Source organism: Daucus carota, chromosome 6 (genome assembly GCF_001625215.2).
Source record: "Daucus carota subsp. sativus chromosome 6, DH1 v3.0, whole genome shotgun sequence".
NCBI lineage: Eukaryota > Viridiplantae > Streptophyta > Magnoliopsida > Apiales > Apiaceae > Daucus > Daucus carota.
Window position 1 is genome coordinate 16,764,921 of NC_030386.2, and position 19,612 is coordinate 16,784,532.

The window sequence follows — 19,612 nt, forward strand, 5'->3', positions numbered from 1 at the left end:
TTGAAGATATATAAAAAATTTTTTTAAAAAGAAACACGTTAACCTCGTTAACGTGATTTAACGATCTAGAATCCAAATCCCGCAAATCACTCCACCAAAAAAAAATCCTCCCCTTGTTGCGGAACAATATCCCACGAAATCAGTCTATTAATGTCAAAAATAGGAAGATGGAAATTGCGGGAGGAAGACATTATGAAGTATAAAGATCTTCGTTCTCGCTTGTTGCATAACACAACATAATGTAATCATGTATTGAATTTGAGTTGCTTTCTACAACTTAATTTGTGCTATGTAGTTTAAATCGATGTATATGCATATGAGGGTTTATATATACTTTAAAAGCCGGCAAAAGTTTTGTAGTCTGTGTGAGGATTGTTAATGTTGTGTTCGGTGTATTTTGAATTTGGATGTTAATGGCGGTCGATATAGTATTTTGTGGGTTGTTTGTATTGTGTTCTGCATTGTCCAAGTATCCATGTTACTAGCTCTTAGCTCTGTTGTTGTATTATATCAATTGATGTACTATGGTGGTGTATAGTGTTCTTCACTATGATTATGGTTTAGTGGCCTGAACTAAAAAGCCCAAAGCGAAATTAAGTTCTCAAATGTTTTAGTGAACAATGGTGAAATTAAGTGTTCTACCCATTTATGTGATTTTATAAATCTTGATCCATTCAACAATAAATTTGCGAAAAGTAATTACTAGAGATATTTTTATCCAGAATATGTTTGGCATACAATTTGTCATGTCTGTTTGATTTTTTGGATGAATAATACACGTTGAACTCACAAATCCTTCCATATATACTCCCTATAAAAGACATAGGCATCCTCAATAGTAGCGAATTGCTGATTCGCATGGAGTGTCTTACTGATATTGCATTTAAATGTATAAAATTTTATATCATTTGTTTCAACGCATGTCATTTCAGGTTCCTCAACAATGTTGAATTCAACATTACTTGACTTTGTTGACAAATGTTCAATTTCATCATCCGAATATGAACTTTCACTGTCCAGAACATCATATTCATGATCGGAACTCTCTGAGTCTGAGCTCTCAATATGTGGGGCAGACACAGAACCTACAAAATTTAAGTATATACATATCGTTAAACGTTCAGTAGAACATACATACCAAAAAAATCAAAGACGCAAGTACAATGTAATGCTACGTATGCAAAACACTCCTCAAGAACATATAATTAGAAGCTGTTGTGCAGTATACGCACCACAAAAATCAAATACGCAAGTACAATATAATGCTTCATATGTAAAATACTCCTCAAGAACATACAATTAGAATCTGTTCTGCAGTATGATGCAAAATGATAAGAAAAACATAAACAAAATCAGAATGAGAATGCAAGCCATAATTCAATTTAATTGTTTATTACTAAGAATAACAAAAGCGGAATTATAAAACATATCAGAAAGAGAAAAAAAAAAAGAAAAAAAACAAATCCCATCAAACAAAATAAAAAAAATGAAGAACACACAAATTACATCAAACAAAATGATAAAAGCAGAGAAATAAACACAATAATGTATCAGATTCTTCAACTTGAGAAGTCATGTCAAGAACAAAATAGGGAAACCGAAAACAATGATATTCAATCGCGAATCTTCGGTTGTAAGATGGATCAAAAGGAGAACAAATCTAAGCTAAATAAAAAAAGAGAAGTGAATATTTATTAGCTATCCTCTGCAGATTTAAGTTTTGTTTCATTCCAATTCGTTCAAGTTACAAATATGGCTTCCACTTCCACGTACAATATATGTGAGCCACTTCTCGGTTCACTGGCACCACCTCTTCTTAGTGGCTTGATGGCAGATCTGGACAACTTTCATCCTTAGCAAAGATCAAATATTGCAAATATTGAATGGTGTAAAGTCAACGGATTTGAGATCACGACGACCTCTTCATATACGGTCTTCGGTTGATTTATATGTCAAGTAAGTTTTTAGCTTTGTAAAATAGTAAAATCACATCAAAAAAAGAGATCTGTGTCAGGTTAGTTTTATCATTCGTGATATATATATTCTTGTGTATTAAAACCTTTTTAATCATATTTTTGTTCTTAATTTTTCGTCATGTATCTTTTTTATCCTTTTTCATAATTTAGTATGTATTATTTTTCTTACGAACCATCTGTTCTATGATTTTTGTGAATTTTTGTTGATAAATTAGTTTTGGAGCGTTTTTTCGTTTTGATGTATATCTTCTTGATTTAGAGTGCATGGAGGTGCATTTTTATGAATTTATTGAAATTGAGACGATTAGTTGCTCATGATGCCTCTATAGGCTTTGTACGAAGTTTTTATTAGATTTCTTGTTCTTTCGCGACGAGTCACAATATTGTTTTTGATTGAGTTCAATAGATATATATTCATAAAATGTATAAGTTTGTGTGTTTTCATGATTTATTATTGATATGTGTGTTTATACGAATTTTGTTCCTCGTATTTCTTTACTTTAGATTTCTGAGGATCATGAAAAACTTTCTCTAACTTTCAAATCTCTCATGTTTCTGAAAAACAAAAAACTAGCATTTCAATTTATGTTGATAATTGTTTTTTAGGCAAGAAATTGATTTTGATTTATATTGGGAAAATAGATTTTTTTGCCACTCAACTTATAGTGTTTTTAGAAACTTACCACCCAACTAATTTTTTTATTCTTTTAGTCACTAATGTTAGGTTTGGTTTTGTTTTTAGCCACCAGCTTAGGTTTGGATTTAATTACTAGCATTATGATAATTTTTTGTATCATCATTTATACATAGTCATAGTATCTAATATTTTGATGGTGTGTCGTATGTTTATATCCTTATATATAGCAATAGTAATATAAAATGAGCCGATGAAAAATTAAAATTAGGAATAATAGTAATTAGATTCTAAAAATTCAATAAATCATGAATATGAAATCAATGACTTCAAACAATTCACCCTCTCTCATAAGATAAAGTGTAATTGAGTGATATGACACATCATCTTTCGCTATTAAACTTTCAATGGACTAGCTCAGTCTAAGATCTTTCTTAAATTTATCTTCAAAAATTTTAATAACTTTATCTTATTACAATTTTCGAGATAAATAAATAGAGTGGAAAACTTAATTTTCGATGATTGTCCTCTATATATAATGCATCATTTTATATTATTATTACTCCCTCCGTCCCTCTCATTAGTTTACAAATTTTCTCTAGTGCTTAGCATGTATTTAAGATTCTTATAAAACATGGTTTCATAACTTATTTTTGTGTGTAAAAATTCAAACGCTGAATTTTCATTCGGAAGAAAAAAAATAAAGTTATATATGAAACTACATCTTTTAAAGGCCATATAATGCGTGTAAAATTCTTATCATCTAAGGTAAGCGACCTTGAAGACATAAAAAGTACTACATATAAAAATACAAACATATATCAAATCATCAAAATATTACCGACTACCACTCTATTTTAATAATGATACACATAAAATGTAATGCTAATAATCAAATCTGAACCTAACTTCAGTGACAAAAAAAAGAGCTAAATCTAACACTAGTGAGTAAAATAAAAAAAAATTATAATTCAGTGGTTAGTTTCTAAAAACGCAATAAGTTTAGTGACAAAAAAATTATCATAATGCTGGTAATCAAATCCAAACCTAAGTTGGTGGCTAAAAATAAAACCAAACCTAACATAAGTGACTAAAAGAATAAAAAAATTAGTTGGGTGGTAAGTTTCTAAAAACACTATAAGTTGAGTGGCAAAAAAATCTATTTTCCCATTTATATTCTTAAATGTGTCTTTTATGATCATTAAGAAATTGGTCAACCATCCTTAAGTAACATATGTTATAATCAGTTACTTCCTTAATTTGGACATTGATTACTTTTATTAAATTTGTTATGATTCAAATTTTAAAAAACTTTTAAATAAGTGTTGTTAATTATGTATAGCTATAATCTTACAACAGATTTATATTGTTCAAATGTGTTATAAATTTCGTATATTTTTCTTTTTTATTCATACATGATTTTTAATATTTATATAATTCGTGTATTTATGTGCTTTGTTTTAAATGGAGATTGATAGATAATTGAGTATCATTTCTTGGTGGTCAAGTCTTAGGGCTTGTTTAGTGACTTAAAATAGTCTAAGGGGCCATTTGTTAATGGCTTAACTGAACAGGATGAACCGGCTTTTTGATCAGATCGTTTGGTTGAATGCTTTTTTTTCTGGACGAAACAGAACAATCTGGACGAGTAGCTAAAATTAGCTGGACGACCCATGTGTGGAAACGGAGGGGGTTTGGTCCAGCAGCCGATTTCACTGTTAAACATAGTTACATTCTTTAATATTATAATCATTGTTGAAATTGATTATTTTTTGTTGATTTTTTTTCTTCTTAACTTTGATTACTTTGAAACTACGTATTATTTATATTAATTATCTGTAACTTAAATAAATATTGATATTTAAATTTAGAATTGTGTTTGAATTAATAATAAAATATATTTTAATTTGGTAAATTTTAAAAAATAAATAAATACCGTGTTAATAGTATGAGATTATCGACGATGAACTAAATCACAACTATAAATAGTATCCATATATCAACCCAACAATTATCAAAATTTTAATATTTTAGTACGGACTTTTACAAAATATAATATATTGAGTGTGATTAAATAGTTCAAGTGGTTGAGGACAAATTTTGGATTTTTTCTATAAAAACATGTTATAGTTAATAAAGTATATAACTCTACTTGCTGGAAAAAAATTATTATATATTTCTTATATAATGCTATTATGTAAACAGTATTTCTTTTAAAAAAAGTTATATCTCATTAAATATATATAAAAATTCAAACAAATATTATCATTCAGAAATTTTATAATTACATTTATCAAATGACATCATTCACTCGTGATTCAGATTATCATTCGTTCAGATATATAAATGGTTCAGAAGTTATGGTTAAGACTAAACAAATGACCCCTAAGTACCATTTTTGGGGGCCATAATTGATGGCATAACTGTGCCTTTAAGAGGTATTTTGGTGTCATATTTGATGACTAGTAAATTTTATTATATTTTTTATTGAAAATTATTTATAGTATTATTCATTGTATTAAATTGTAATTACCGCTTGTTGGCTCTAACTTAATTTTTGTATATACATATACATATCAAAATTTTCATAAATATAATAAGTGAGCTTATATCTATTTTTTATAGAATATTTATTTTAATATATCTATTTATTGATGTTAGTAATTTAGAGGATAAGTATTAGTAACATATTTTTATATCATATACTTTTTCATAAAGAGTATGATTAATTGTTTTGTTTATTTTTCTGACAATATACATATAATCCTTTGTTAATGTTATTTGATCCAACAAGAAAAGATTAATATGATTTATAATTATTTTAGTATTTGTGTGTTTAACCAAAGGTGTCTAACCAAAGTTCTCGCTTTGGTTAGACATTATAAGTTTACATAATTGTCTAATATTCTTTATAAGTTATGATGTTCTTATTGTTAAATAATATATTATGTTTTTTTGTGTAGACATATATGTCATTATCAGATTTAAAATTTTCACATAATATATACTTTTTTTCCTGAAATTATAATTCTTATGTTTCTCTTTGCTTGTTTTGATTTTCAGGATCTTGAAAAGAGACTTCATGGGTTTTCTTATTCAAACTTTAAAGTCTTATTATCTAAACGTCCGGAGATTTCTTGCGTATCTTTCGGTTAGATGATAAACTTTGATGGATCAAAGAAATCTCTGTTGCGGCTTATTGTATCTATGATACAACTCATCTACGATATGTAGACCCTGACAAAAAAAAAAAAGAGAACAAATCTTGCAAGGCCTGTAAAGTATGACTAATCAAGCGTAACTGTTTTCATAACTTGTTTTCATAACTATTTTAATATGTGATAACAAATTATAAATATGATTATTTCTAATTGATGAAAAACGGGAAAGTGAATATAACATCATATTTATAATATAAATAAAATATTACTAGTAAAGAATTCATCAAAATCATTAATTTATATTTTTAGGAGAAAAATTTCTCTTGTTTGTTGAAATCAAACTTAAAAGTTATATTAATGAGTCAAGTTTATGATTAAATTTAAAATTTGTTTTGATTTTGACAAGCATACTTTATGACCTTTTTTATTATTATATTGTGACGATAAGTTGTGATTATTATAATTATTTTGAACTAATTTTTCATCATCTATATAATATCTAATCAGAAATAATTTTTTTTAGAAAGATTGAAAATGGATCTGATTTGATATAAATCTAAAATTTATGTGATTTTTGCTCAAATTTGTGAATCAAAACTGAAAAACAATTGTGATTCAAATCACAAAATCAAAATTGGAACCAAATCTAATTTGACCTGACCGAACCTAATCTTGTTAATATATACAATAATAAAAAACAGATTTCATCTAAAACAAACTAGGGATGTCAATTTATACCGAACCGATGGATACTCGATCCGTACCGATCCAATTGAGTTTCACCGAACACGAATATTTCGGGTTCGAGTTCAAGTTCGGGTTTGATTTTTAAACCCAAACTATTTTTGGGTCAGGTTCGGATTTATGGCATACCGTTTCGAACCCGACCTGAAAAACCCGAAATCCATTTTATTACGACACGAACCCGACACCGACCCGAAACCCAAAATTATTTTTAATATATAAATAATATATATATATATATATATGTAGTGTCCCGTAATTTAAAGTACTATTGGTATAACATATAAAATACTATATTATAATATTATTACTAAAAAGGCCTATAATTTGTAGAAAATATTGCATTAAAGTCTAATTACTGAACTATTATCATTAAACATATTTTCGGTAGTAAGGTTCGATATAAGTATATTATAGGCCAAAATTTTCCATGCTTATAAGGTTGATTCATTGTCTTCTCTCACCTCTAATTCAATCACAGCAATTTCAACATCGACAGACCGATAAGCCCTTTGGCGAATCAGATGTTAATAATCTTTTCACTAGAGTTCGTGGAAATCAAGATACAATTTGGTAAAGATTCACACCCGAACCGAACCCGAACAAACCCGACGGGTTTGGGTTTGAGTTCAGTGATTCGGGTTTTTCCAGGTTCGGGTTTAGCAAAAAAAATCAGGTTCGCGTAAACCAAACCCGTTTCGACGCCTGGTTGTCTATCACTGAAGCAGACCGATCTGATTATCTGAATTGTCGGTCCGGTCCTGGAGCGTGTAATTAACAAGACTGACATTGGAGTCTCATGAAGTCAATGCGAACAAGAAAATGGCACCGAAAATCTCTCCGTAATCACAAGCTCTACATCTATTGCTAAAAATGGCAACTCATCCTCTGGTTTTAGTTCTCTTTCCTTAATTGGTTTATCATCATTTTTTCTCCTGCTGCATGTACACATTTCTCAGGTTTACGTCCTCCAGGACGAAGACTGCGCCCTGACCAGCATACAAATCAAAAGGTTTGCATGCATCAAATTTAATTGTATTTGCTCAAAGCATTTTCAAATTTTTTCCCAAAATTTCAAACGTAAGACTCTTTAATATTTTGCTTGTTTTTTCTAGTATGTGGATAATTCTTGTGTTTGGTGATATGAGTTTAATTTATTGTTGAATGGGGAGTATATATGATATGGATAGTCGATAAATTTAACATGGTGTCAGGTCTCAATTTTAGAAAGAATAAGATAACATGCACCCAACAGATGCAAAGTCGAGAAAATATTACTATGGATATGTTAGTCATCCTATATTATTCCTTCTTGAGTATTACATGATTAAGCTACAATTTGTGCAAGAAGTTAATTTGGACATATCAAAATTCGATATTCTGGTCTGAGATATATGACGAACTTTTTAGAAATGTATTTATCAGTTGCAACTGCTGAATATTTCTTTTAGTGTCACATACGATGATCAAAATTGCTTCACAATTCTTCAGGACGGGGTTTTGTTTTACAACTGAAATTCAATATAGCTACTGTGTGGAATGTACAAGACGACATCCTAATTGGATAGCTGAGAGCCTGAGAAGCAACACTGTGGCAACATCTATTGATATGGGCTAAAGATTTGGATGTTAAAAAGTTCTCTCTATTTGAGATAACTCAAGCGAGTATTTAGTATTAGCAGTTGCCAAGAATATGATTGCTCTTTTTTGTGGATCCTAGGATTGCAAGAGATTCTGATAGCCCTTTTGCGAAGTTGGTTTCTCTTGCAACTGTGCAAGAGCTAGCTCGGCGGCATTTTGTGGTTGTTTAGTCCTTTAAAATTTCACTTTTCTTCAAGTGCATTTGATACCCGATAAACAAGATGGGATCATTTAGGGATGACGAGTCAATACATTCGTTTCAATCACTACAATCAGATTCAACAATACTGTCAAGTGCACAAGGGGAGAAGATATTTGTAGCAGTAAGGTTGAGGCCTTTAGATGACAAAGAGATCGCGAGGAATGAAGCATCAGAATGGGAATGCATCAACAACACTACTATTATGCATAATAAAGAGATACCTGAAAAATCCATGCTTCCAACTACCTACGTATTTGGTAAGCAAATAGCCTAGCTCTTTATTTGGCAAATTAGTACTTATTATACTTATTATTAAATATCTTTGAAGTCTGCTTCATATATGAACCAACCACACCATTGAATTACTGAATTGAACCTTTAAACCAAATAACTGGTTACGCTTCTGCTCCTTCAAAATTGCTCATACTACCTTGCTCTACATTTTGGGTAAAGTATCTTGGAACAAACATACTCTTTCCAAGTATGTTATTCTTTGTAATGAACAAAAAGTTAAGCAGATGTAAACTGTCTTGATGATCCAAAACAGATACACAGTTATACACTATAAACTTACATACAACAAACTACAAGACATTCTGCTGCTACTCATTTAACCATCATAATGTACCAATAGACTGGAACAGAATTTAATAAATTAAGCACACATTCAGGTTCATTTTTCGCATGGTCAAAGACAGAAATTTAATTAATTATGCGCACATGCCTGCACTGGGGCTTGAACCTCGACTTCAAATTATGAAGAGAAAAGAGGTATCCGCTAGGCTAGTTTGCTAAAGTTGGCCTTCCAGATGTGGCATGTTTCCTAAGAATATTGTAATTTTTGTGCCGTACTCATCCTCAAGTTAATATATTGATTAAAAAGGCAAATAATTTTACAGTTTTAACTTTCTTTTCGTTTTTCATTTTTGCTGTTCTTTGCACTGATAAATGTTTTGGTGAGCAGACAAAGTATTTGCATGTGAGAGCTCCACAAAGGAGGTATATGAGGACGGACTCAAAAATGTTGCCCTTTCAGTTGTAACTGGCATAAATAGTGAGTACTATTCTTGTCTAGATATTAATTTTTTTATTTTTTCAAAACTGTAAATATCACAATCCAACATCAATTCAATGTTCCCAGCAAGTATTTTTGCATATGGGCAGACAAGCAGTGGAAAGACATACACCATGCGTGGAATATCTGAATATGCTATGGCTGATATATTTGATTATGTACATGAGGTACTTAAATGTTTAAACTTTTGTTGCATTAAGATGTATATTTGCTGTCATACAAATTTTATTACAGATGTGTAATCATCTTATTCTACTTGTTATTCCTTTAGCATGATGAGAGAGAATTTGTACTGAAGTTCTCTGCTATAGAGATATACAATGAATCAGTGAGAGATCTCCTTGGAATGGATAGTACGCCTCTTAGACTCCTTGATGATCCAGAGGTGAATATAAACCAGTTAAAACTGTGACTTACTAGTGACCACAAGCATTTAAGTCATCTCATTTTCCTACAGAGGGGGACTGTTGTTGAAAAACTTACCGAGGTGACTGTGAGAGACTGGAGTCATCTGAAGGAGCTCATGGCTATATGTGAAGGTAATAACATTTATCTACTTCCTGCATACACAAGCTATGTTAAATAAGGATGTGTATTTACATTGATGTCTACCCTTCTTGCAGCTGAAAGGCAAATCGGAGAGACATCTTTAAATGCAACAAGCTCTAGATCCCATCAGATTATACGACTGGTATGCTGGTTATAAACATGGTTATGATTGTTACTTTTATGTGTATACCTCTTCACCATATAAATGGATGCCTGCAGACAGTGGAGAGCTATGCTCAAGATTTTTCAAGTGCTGATGATTTAAGCTCACTTGCAGCTTCTGTGGTATGGAGATTTCTGATAGGAGGATTTATTCTGTTATTTTTATAGATTTTTCATGTCATGCATATTGAATATATAAATGATAACGTAGTTGGTTTTAGAGTTTTGTTGATCTTGCTGGAAGTGAACGTTCGTCTCAGACCTTAGCTGTCGGATCAAGACTGAAAGAAGGCAGCCACATAAATCGCAGTTTACTGACACTAGGAACAGTTATCCGTAAATTAAGGTGGTTCTTTCCTTTTCCTTTTTTTTATATTGTTGCTTTGAAAATATTTTTTAATAGTGCTGCATCAAGCAATTTTACTATTTACATTGAGATATCAACATGTGAACTCTGATCTACTCCATTATAACTTGAAGTACTATAGAAAACTTGAAAATGATTGTTTTATGTGTACTCAAAAATAGGCATGCCTCAGAATGTTAGAAGTGTAAAATTGCCTACTTGTATACTTTTACATTTGGAAAATCTTTTGATGGATAACAATATGGCATTGCTAATCATATTGTTTGCACTGGATGGCGACATTTTTCAAATTTTTGATAGATCTTTGTTGAATATTGCAATTAATAAATAAAACCGTTCCTCTGAAATGTGAACCTTCATAATCCCCTTCTTACTTTAGTCAGATTTTTTTGTTTTATTCCTGTAGCAACACCAAGTCAGGTTTCTTTTGAAATGAAGTTAGTGGCATAACACTTTCAGATTCCTAATCACACCAATTTATCATTATCTTTGTAAAATGAATTAAGTTAATAAGTTCATAGTAGGAAGATATCTATCAACTCTACTTGTCAATGACTTGACAGTCTATGTTAGAGTTTCTTGCTGCAAATTTTATTCTTGCATACCAGAGTTGCCATGCCTTTTTGTCTGCTAATATCTCAGGGAACTTACTTTGTTCACCTTCTGATTATTGATCAGTGATTCCTAGCTAGTAAACGTTAACTCCTTCTTCGATATTGGAGATCTTCCCTTTTTGAAAAAAAAAATGTTTGTAGCATTATAGTCTATGATGTAAGTAATGTCATTTTATTGCTATTTGTGGGCGCATCAAAGGGAATAACAGGCATGTACCTTTCAGAGACTCCAAACTGACACGCATACTACAGAACTCTCTAGGGGGGAATGCAAGAACTGCCATAATTTGTACTATGAGTCCTGCACATTGTCATGCTGAGCAATCAAGAAATACCCTCTTGTTTGCTGCATGTGCCAAGCAGGTCAGTACTAACGCACAGGTCAATGTAGTGATGTCGGAGAAGGCTTTAATAAAGCATTTGCAAAAACAACTGGCTAGCTTGGAGAATGAATTGAGGATTGTAAAATCAGCTTCTTCGCCGGGCGATTCTTCCTCTTTGCTAAGAGAGAAGGAGCTTCTCATTGAGAAGGTGATGAAACAAACATTTAAGCTAGAATATATGTCAATAAATATAGTTAGCATGCCACTCTACTTCATGCAATATTCTCTCACCTCACTCGAAGACATACACATGTGTATATTTATTAGATTACAAGTAAATTAGGAACATACTCTGATAACTTCTCATATAAAAGACCATGTACTATTTGTTTTGGTGGTCTTGGGATACATTAAAGTGAAATCATGGTCATAGTATGTTTGAGTCTCAATCAGGTAGGAGAACCCATAAAAATTTGGCCTTCTTAGAATTGAAGCTTTCCTGATCCCTGAATCATGTTACAACCTTGTTAGATCAACTTTGAATCATGACATTATCACTTTTGACGCATACTTATAGACTCTTTCCTATAAAATATGCCACTGTCTCATAGTGAAGTGGTGATGTAGATACCATGACCATGTGACCTTGAAAAATCGAGACGTTATGTGTAGGAATTTGAAATTTTCTTTTACCAGCTGAACTTAATAGTATCACATATAGTATTCTGGTAATGGTACATAAGTTGATGGTCATTTGAGGTTTTTCTCACCTTTCTTTGTAAATGTATATGATACACTAGATGGATTCAGATATTCGGGATTTAACTCGCGAACGTGATCTTGCCCAATCTCGTTTACAAGAAATGCTAGAGTCAACAAGTGACAATCAAGTTTCAGAGACATGGGTAGGTGAAGTAGTTATACTGTAAGTTTATACAATATTTTTCATTCTGAGCACTAATTACTTGTATATATTTTTTAAAGAATAGGTTTCAGCCGATCGTGTTCCTGATGCTTCTGAGAAAAGATCATGGCGCAATGAAAACTCAGTATCAGATTCTTCTAAGGTTGTTGATCCTCCTCCCTTAGATGTTCCATCAAGTAATCGTAATTTTTTGGACAAATCTCAAAGTCATAACAGTGTCAATAATGTTCCACAAGTTTTTGACAATTCTGATGATTTTTTCTTGCCGCATGGATCTCCAAATGCTTACTTGAATAAATATTTTGGGCCTGACTTATCACGTGGCTGGGAGGAAATTGCTCAGAAAAATTATTACAGTTCTGAAGTGAATTGCAAAGAGGTTCAATATGTTAATGGAGAACCTAAGACGTATAAGAACTCTGAGACTGCTACTGTACCATTACCACACAATCGAGATGGAAATATAGGACAAGTTCAATCTGATCCTACTTCTGAAGCTCCGCAGCCAAATCAGGACAAAAAAAACATTGCTGATGATGGTTCTGTTGGCCCTAAACCTACAGAATTGTCTCCTAGTTCACCTGACAACGATGCATCCAGCTTAGGAAATAATAAGTTAGTTAAGTCCAGCAGTTGTAGAGAGAACGACATGACTGTGTCTTTGATTCCTTTGTCCCAGGAATATGAGAAAGATACTACACCACATAATGAATATGAAGTAGACTTTCCTGTAAAACCAGAGGAGCCGGTGCTTGATGACAACAGAGGAAAGCTATCGATAGTAGACTCCTCACATGAAAGTGATTCTATAGATGAAAAAGAGAAGAATGACAGAAAGAGACCTGATAGTGATTCTGATAGCCTCTTTAATGGTGCCATGAGAGATAAGGAAGCTCTTAAACATAACTATGAAGTAAAATATGGAGAAAATACGGTGCGGATCTCTTTCTTTCCACCCCCTCCCATAAGAAAATATTAAAAGTGTCTCTCACCAGGATAGCGTGAATATTCTTTTGTTTTTCTAATTTTTTTTATTAAATTTGCTTGATGATATCTTTCATTTATCCTAGACTATATTCAAAAGCAGGTACAGGATGCTGAAACTAATAAATATGAGTTGATGAAAATTGTTAAAGGCAGCAATGAGATGCGATATGGTCCAGAACACCAATCTTCTGATTGGAAACTAGAATTTGAGAGGCAGAGGAAGCAAATAATTCGACTCTGGGATGCATGTTACATACCACTAGTTCATAGAAGCTTTTTCTTCCTCTTATTTCAAGGTGACCCATCAGACTCCGTGTACTTGGAGGTAGAATATAGACGTTTGTCCTTCCTGATGCAGACGACTTCTCGTGGAACAAGGTACTTCCTTTCATGAACTTTCTACAAACTCTAACATGTATCTCAAATTTTCATGCAAATCATTAATATAAGTAAAATTTTACATACAATGATTTTTAGTTGGGAAATGCTTGAGTTAGGCCTTCACTAGGATATTTTGTGCAGATTTAAGACTCTAGAAATGAAGCATATGACCTGTTGAAAGATTAGGCTTTCTGATTAATTTGTTTCAGTATTGACGAAAACTACACTCAAAAGTTGATCGCCAAGAAAAAACGTTTTCTAAGTGTGGAAAATGATATTACATGTACAAAAGTTATCTTTCTGGTGCAAGATTCTCCTCTAGCAGTAAATAATCTTCTACGCGAGTTCAAATATGTGTTTAAATTAAGTTTATTATTCATTCCTTTTTTGTGTTGGAAATTCGATTACTTATGTCACGGAATCTCATTTCATACTATTGGATTGCACAGTTCAGGAGCTATCGACCGTGAGAGAGATATGTTAAGTCACCAACTTTTGAAGAAGTATAGAACAAAGCAAAGAGAGGTCTTGTATGAAAAGTGGGGCATCGAGTTGAACTCAAAACAGAGGAGGAAACAACTGTCGCGCAAACTATGGAAGGATACTGAGGACCTGGATCATGTCAAGGCTAGTGCATCACTTGTAGCAAAACTAGTTGGCGACCCAAACCAAGCGCCCAAGGAAACATTTGGACTCAGCTTCGCTCCACAACATGGATCTTTCGCCCTTCCTTCTCTACGGAAAAGCACTTGTGCCCCTTATTAGAAACCTTTGTCTGACGAACTCGCAGAATTTCTACTGTCAGCTTGATTCCTTAATCCCTTGGCTGGATTTCTAAATCTCAATTATTGGCTTTAGATTCTAACAAAGACAGATCACAAAAACAACAAATTGTGACGCAAAACGTCTATAAAATTATTGCGATGAAGTGTCTACTTGTTATCTTCAGAAATGGCCAAAGTGTGTATCGAAAATAATAATATCCATCCGATTATTCGAATTCAAAATTTTTACGGTGGTAAATATTTTGGACACATTTACTCAGCCACCAACTTTGGGCTTAAAGATAAAACAAAAAAAGAAAGAAAATAAATGCAAAGAAACTTGATTGAAGTTCACGAATTAGAAGTGACCAAATAAAGGAAAGACGAACTTGTACGTGACCCATTGCGGAAGACCGGGTATATTTTAAGTATACATGTCTTCTTCCCTTTGGACTGTAAATAAAAAACACAAAACTCGGGAGCTAATAATAAGAATCTTGAATTTTAAAAATGGCTCTCTTTTCATTCTTCGTCTCTCTCTTTAAATGTATCGGGAAGAGATAAAAGCCTGCGTATCAAACATTCATTAAAAGCTCAAATACATTTGAGATAAGAATCTTACTCCATCATAACAGTAATCAGCTCACAATCAAGATTTTGGATTTAAATTTACATATAAACAAAAACTCCTATCTACAGAAATCTTCTTGATGTAATGTTATACTATTAACTCTCTTACAGAATATCAAGAATCCAAATATAATAAAATATTGACGAGTGCGTAATTACACGAGTGTTTAGAAAATTTTCTCATTTTGTTTGGACTTATTTGACTAGGATGGTTTTTAAGAAATGAATACCCAAACTCATTTTCAGCTACATAAAAAGAGTTAATGAATATTGAATGTATGATTATAATAATTTTAAAAAGATGATACAAATGTCAGGTTCATTGTTTTTGGAACATCCAGAAAAGAAAAGTGGTTCAAATAAAAAAAAAAAGCTATATCAATTTCAAAAATTTAGACTAATTTTGTGATACTTTGGCACTGGTTAATATGAAATTTTGCATTCGATATGATTTTGGTAAATAAACCTTAGCACTGTAGTATCTCGTAATCCATAAAATTTTGGATGTTTATATACTGAATTATTTGCATGTGAACCAACAAACCAATTCTTATATAATATCATCAGGTAGTGTTCTGTCTTTCTGCTAAAAAAACACCAGTCCCCAGTTCCAAAACCCCACTCTTCATTACCGCCATCCATGCCAACGGCTAGTTTCCTCTCTGTAGCCACTCTGCTACTATGTACCACCACCGTCCTCCTCGCCGTTGTCGAAAACGCAACCGAAATCGATTCGTTACTAATCTTCAAAATGAACCTTAATGATCCCCTTGGCGCATTGGCCGGCTGGAACTCCTCAACTCCACTCGCTCCATGCGACTGGCGAGGCATCCAATGCGCCCAAGGCCGAGTTCGCGAACTCGACCTGCCTCGCCTTCGCCTAGCTGGACCACTTCCTGATCAGCTAGCTAACTTGCGCCAGCTGCGCAAGTTAAACCTTCACGACAACTTATTCAACTCATTGCTACCGCTCTCATTATCAACACTCTCGCTTCTTAGAGTAGTGTACCTGCATAATAACGCGTTAACCGGGGAATTAACGGCGATCAATCGGCTTACGAGTCTTCAGGTGTTGAATGTTGCTAACAATCAACTTACTGGAACAGTCCCTGGTGACTTACCAGCACAGCTTCTGTACTTAGACCTCTCGAGAAATCAATTCTCTGGTGCTATTCCATCCAATTTTACCTCCTCATCGAAGCTAGGGTTTATAAATTTGTCGTTCAATCAATTCTCCGGTGCTATTCCAGCGAGTATTGGCTACTTAACAGAGCTAAAATATTTATATCTGGACTCGAATAGGCTCCGCGGTGCTATTCCGTCTGCAATTTCTAATTGTTCGTCACTGGTACATTTCAGCGCCGGAGATAATTTGCTCCGAGGACTTATTCCAGCTAGTCTGGGATTACTTTCGACACTTCAAGTGATATCGGTTACGAGTAATCAGCTCTCAGGTATCGTGCCTGCATCTTTGTTATGTAATGTTTTGGTGAATAGTTCATCGATTAGAATATTGCAGTTAGGATTTAATGAGTTCACGGGAGTGTCTCAGCCGTCGAATGAGCCCTGTTTTAGTAATTTACAGGTTTTAGATCTTCACGGGAATAATATTGGTGGTGTATTTCCGTATTGGTTTGCAAATTTAAGTACACTTAAGGTGTTGGATGTGTCGGGGAATTTTCTTTTTGGTGGTTTGTTTGATGAGATTGGGAAGTTGTCGAGTTTGGAGGAGTTTAGAGTCGCGAATAATTCATTCAGTGGTGAAATTCCGAATGGTATTGGAGAATGTAGGTTGTTGAGAGTTCTTGATCTGGAAGGGAATAGTTTTTCAGGTTTGATTCCTGATTTTCTAGGGGACATGAAGAGGTTAACAACGCTTTCTCTGGGTAGGAATATGTTTACTGGTTTGGTTCCGCGGAGTTTAGCAAGTCTTGAGGAGCTTGAAATTTTGAATTTGAGTGACAACAAATTAAGTGGAAAGTTCCCGGAAGAAGTTTTTTCATTTAGAAACTTGACTACCTTGAGTTTGAGTAATAATGATTTTTCGGGTGAAGTTCCGGCTGGTTTCGGGGATCTTGAAGGTCTAATGGTTTTGAATATGAGTGGTTGTGGGTTCTCGGGCCAAGTTCCAGCTAGTATTGGAAGTTTGGTTAATCTGAAAACGCTTGATTTGAGTAAGCAGAAGTTATCTGGGAAATTGCCATTTGAGCTATTTGGGTTGCCAAGCTTACAAGTTGTGTCTTTGGAGGAGAACATGTTATCTGGAGATGTTCCTGAAGGTTTTAGCAGTTTGTCGAGTTTGCAGTTTCTGAATTTATCATCTAATGAGTTTACAGGACGGATTCCTGCAGAGTATGGCTTTCTACGTTCCCTGACCGTTCTATCGTTGTCTGGAAATCATATCAGTGACTTGATACCAATTGAGTTGGGTAAATGTTCCGGTCTTGAAGCATTAGAGCTTCGCGGGAACAGTTTGACAGGCCATATTCCAGATGAAATTTCCAGGTTATCTCATTTGAGGGGTCTTGATTTGGGTCAAAACAGGCTGACTGGTGAAATCCCAGAAAGGATATCTGATTGTGTATACCTTAGTTCTTTGTTATTGGATGATAATAACATTTCTGGTCAGATACCAGACTCCTTGTCGAGGTTATCAAACCTTACAGAGCTGAATCTTTCCTCAAATAATCTTACTGGAGACATTCCTGAAGATCTTTCGCTCATCCCTGGTTTGAAATACTTAAATCTATCCAATAACAATCTTGAAGGTGAGATTCCCCGGGGTTTGAGTTCAAAGTTTAACGATTCTTCTGTGTATGGAAAGAACAAAAGATTATGTGGTAAGCCATTGCACAAAAAGTGCAAGAAAGCGAGCAGGAAAAAGAGGAAGAAGTTGATTATATTGATCATTGTGATTGCAGTAGGGGCGCTTATTCTAGCATTATGTTGCTGTGGGTATATAATTGGTCTTTGGCGGTGGCGCAAGAAGTTGAGAGCAGCCCTAACTGGCGAGAAGAAGAAGAGCCCTGCACGTGGAAGCTCGGGAACTGAAGGGGGGCGTGGCAGTGGAGACAATGGAGTTCCTAAATTGACTATGTTCAATACCAGAATAACTTATGCAGAAACAGTTGAAGCGACTAGGCAATTCGACGAGGAAAATGTATTAAGCAGAGGAAAGTATGGACTCGTTTATAAAGCCACATTCATTGATGGAACGGTTCTTGCCATTCGTCGCCTTCCAGATACATCTCTAGATGAGGGTACATTCCGCAAAGAAGCTGAAAATCTGGGCAAGGTGAAGCATCGAAACTTGACAGTTTTACGCGGATATTACATCGATGCACCCGATTCTCGCCTTCTTGTGTATGACTACATGCCAAACGGCAACTTATCGACTCTCCTCCAAGAGGCATCTCATCAAGATGGCCATGTACTCAACTGGCCAATGCGCCACCTGATTGCACTTGGCATCGCCCGAGGTCTAGCATTCCTGCATTCCAGTGCAATGGTTCACGGAGACATCAAGCCGCAAAACGTGCTGTTTGATGCAGACTTCGAAGCTCATCTTTCAGATTATGGGCTAGACAAACTAACCCTGCCACCACCAACCACAGGAGCTTCCTCATCTTCCACTCCAGTCGGAACACTAGGTTACGTATCACCCGAAGCAACACTAACTCGTCAAGCAAGTAAAGAATCTGATGTTTACAGTTTCGGGATTGTGCTGTTAGAGATATTAACAGGAAGGAAACCTGTAATGTTCACAGAGGACGAGAACATTGTGAAATGGGTGAAAAATCAGCTGCAAAGAGGCCAGATCTCTGAACTGTTGGAACCAGGACTACTCGAGCTCGATCCTGAATCATCCGAATGGGAAGAGTTCATGCTGGGACTAAAAGTCGGGCTGCTCTGCACAACTGCAGATCCTCATGAAAGACCATTAATGACAGACGTCGTATTCATGCTTGAAGGCTGTCGCATTGGACCGGACGTTCCATCACCGGCCGATCCAACATCCAATTCCCCTCTTTGATAATTCTAATTCAAAATTGTAGCGATGTTTTAATCAAAATTCTATGCCATTCATTCATTCATCTCTTCCACGATAGTATAATCTCGTACCTGCTTTTCTAAAAAATTTCCGCTAAATTTCCATGTTTGGTAACCATGTACATAATCTACGATCAAGTCGCCATTTAATCATCTCGTAACCAATATAAGAACTCTAACATTTCCGAAATTTAATCTGACATGGATGCTAGGCAAATTTGTACAAAGTCATGAAACAACTGCAGCTCTCATAATAGACAAAGACCCAGTAATGAATGGAAACAGGTCATGTTCATGTGGCAGTAGCTCTGAGCCTCTGCCTACTAATTCCTGAGTAAACCAAAGCAGAGATACACGTGACTACGTGAGAGTATAGCTAATCAAACATTCATATTGAATTTTGTTAAAGTTAGATCACGAATACCGC

The 19,612-nt window shown here is 34.1% G+C and overlaps 2 protein-coding genes across 2 annotated transcripts; both read left to right on the forward strand.

The window, feature by feature from the left end:
* The first annotated feature begins 7,461 nt into the window (after positions 1–7,461).
* Positions 7,462–15,393, forward strand: LOC108225960 (kinesin-like protein KIN-7C). Its single transcript, XM_064079404.1, has 14 exons — positions 7,462–7,527; positions 8,007–8,615; positions 9,323–9,412; positions 9,500–9,600; positions 9,705–9,818; positions 9,891–9,972; positions 10,057–10,124; positions 10,202–10,267; positions 10,366–10,490; positions 11,350–11,656; positions 12,249–12,353; positions 12,438–13,307; positions 13,461–13,738; positions 14,191–15,393. The coding sequence occupies exons 2-14, from the start codon at positions 8,378–8,380 to the stop codon at positions 14,504–14,506; spliced, it is 2,760 nt and encodes a 919-aa protein (XP_063935474.1). The 5' UTR covers positions 7,462–7,527; positions 8,007–8,377; the 3' UTR covers positions 14,507–15,393.
* Positions 15,394–15,673: 280 nt separating this feature from the next.
* On the forward strand, positions 15,674–19,271 carry LOC108226418 (probable LRR receptor-like serine/threonine-protein kinase At4g36180). The gene has a single exon (XM_017401372.2). It carries the CDS (start codon positions 15,776–15,778, stop codon positions 19,166–19,168), a length of 3,393 nt encoding a protein of 1,130 aa, XP_017256861.1. The 5' UTR covers positions 15,674–15,775; the 3' UTR covers positions 19,169–19,271.
* Positions 19,272–19,612: the final 341 nt, after the last annotated feature.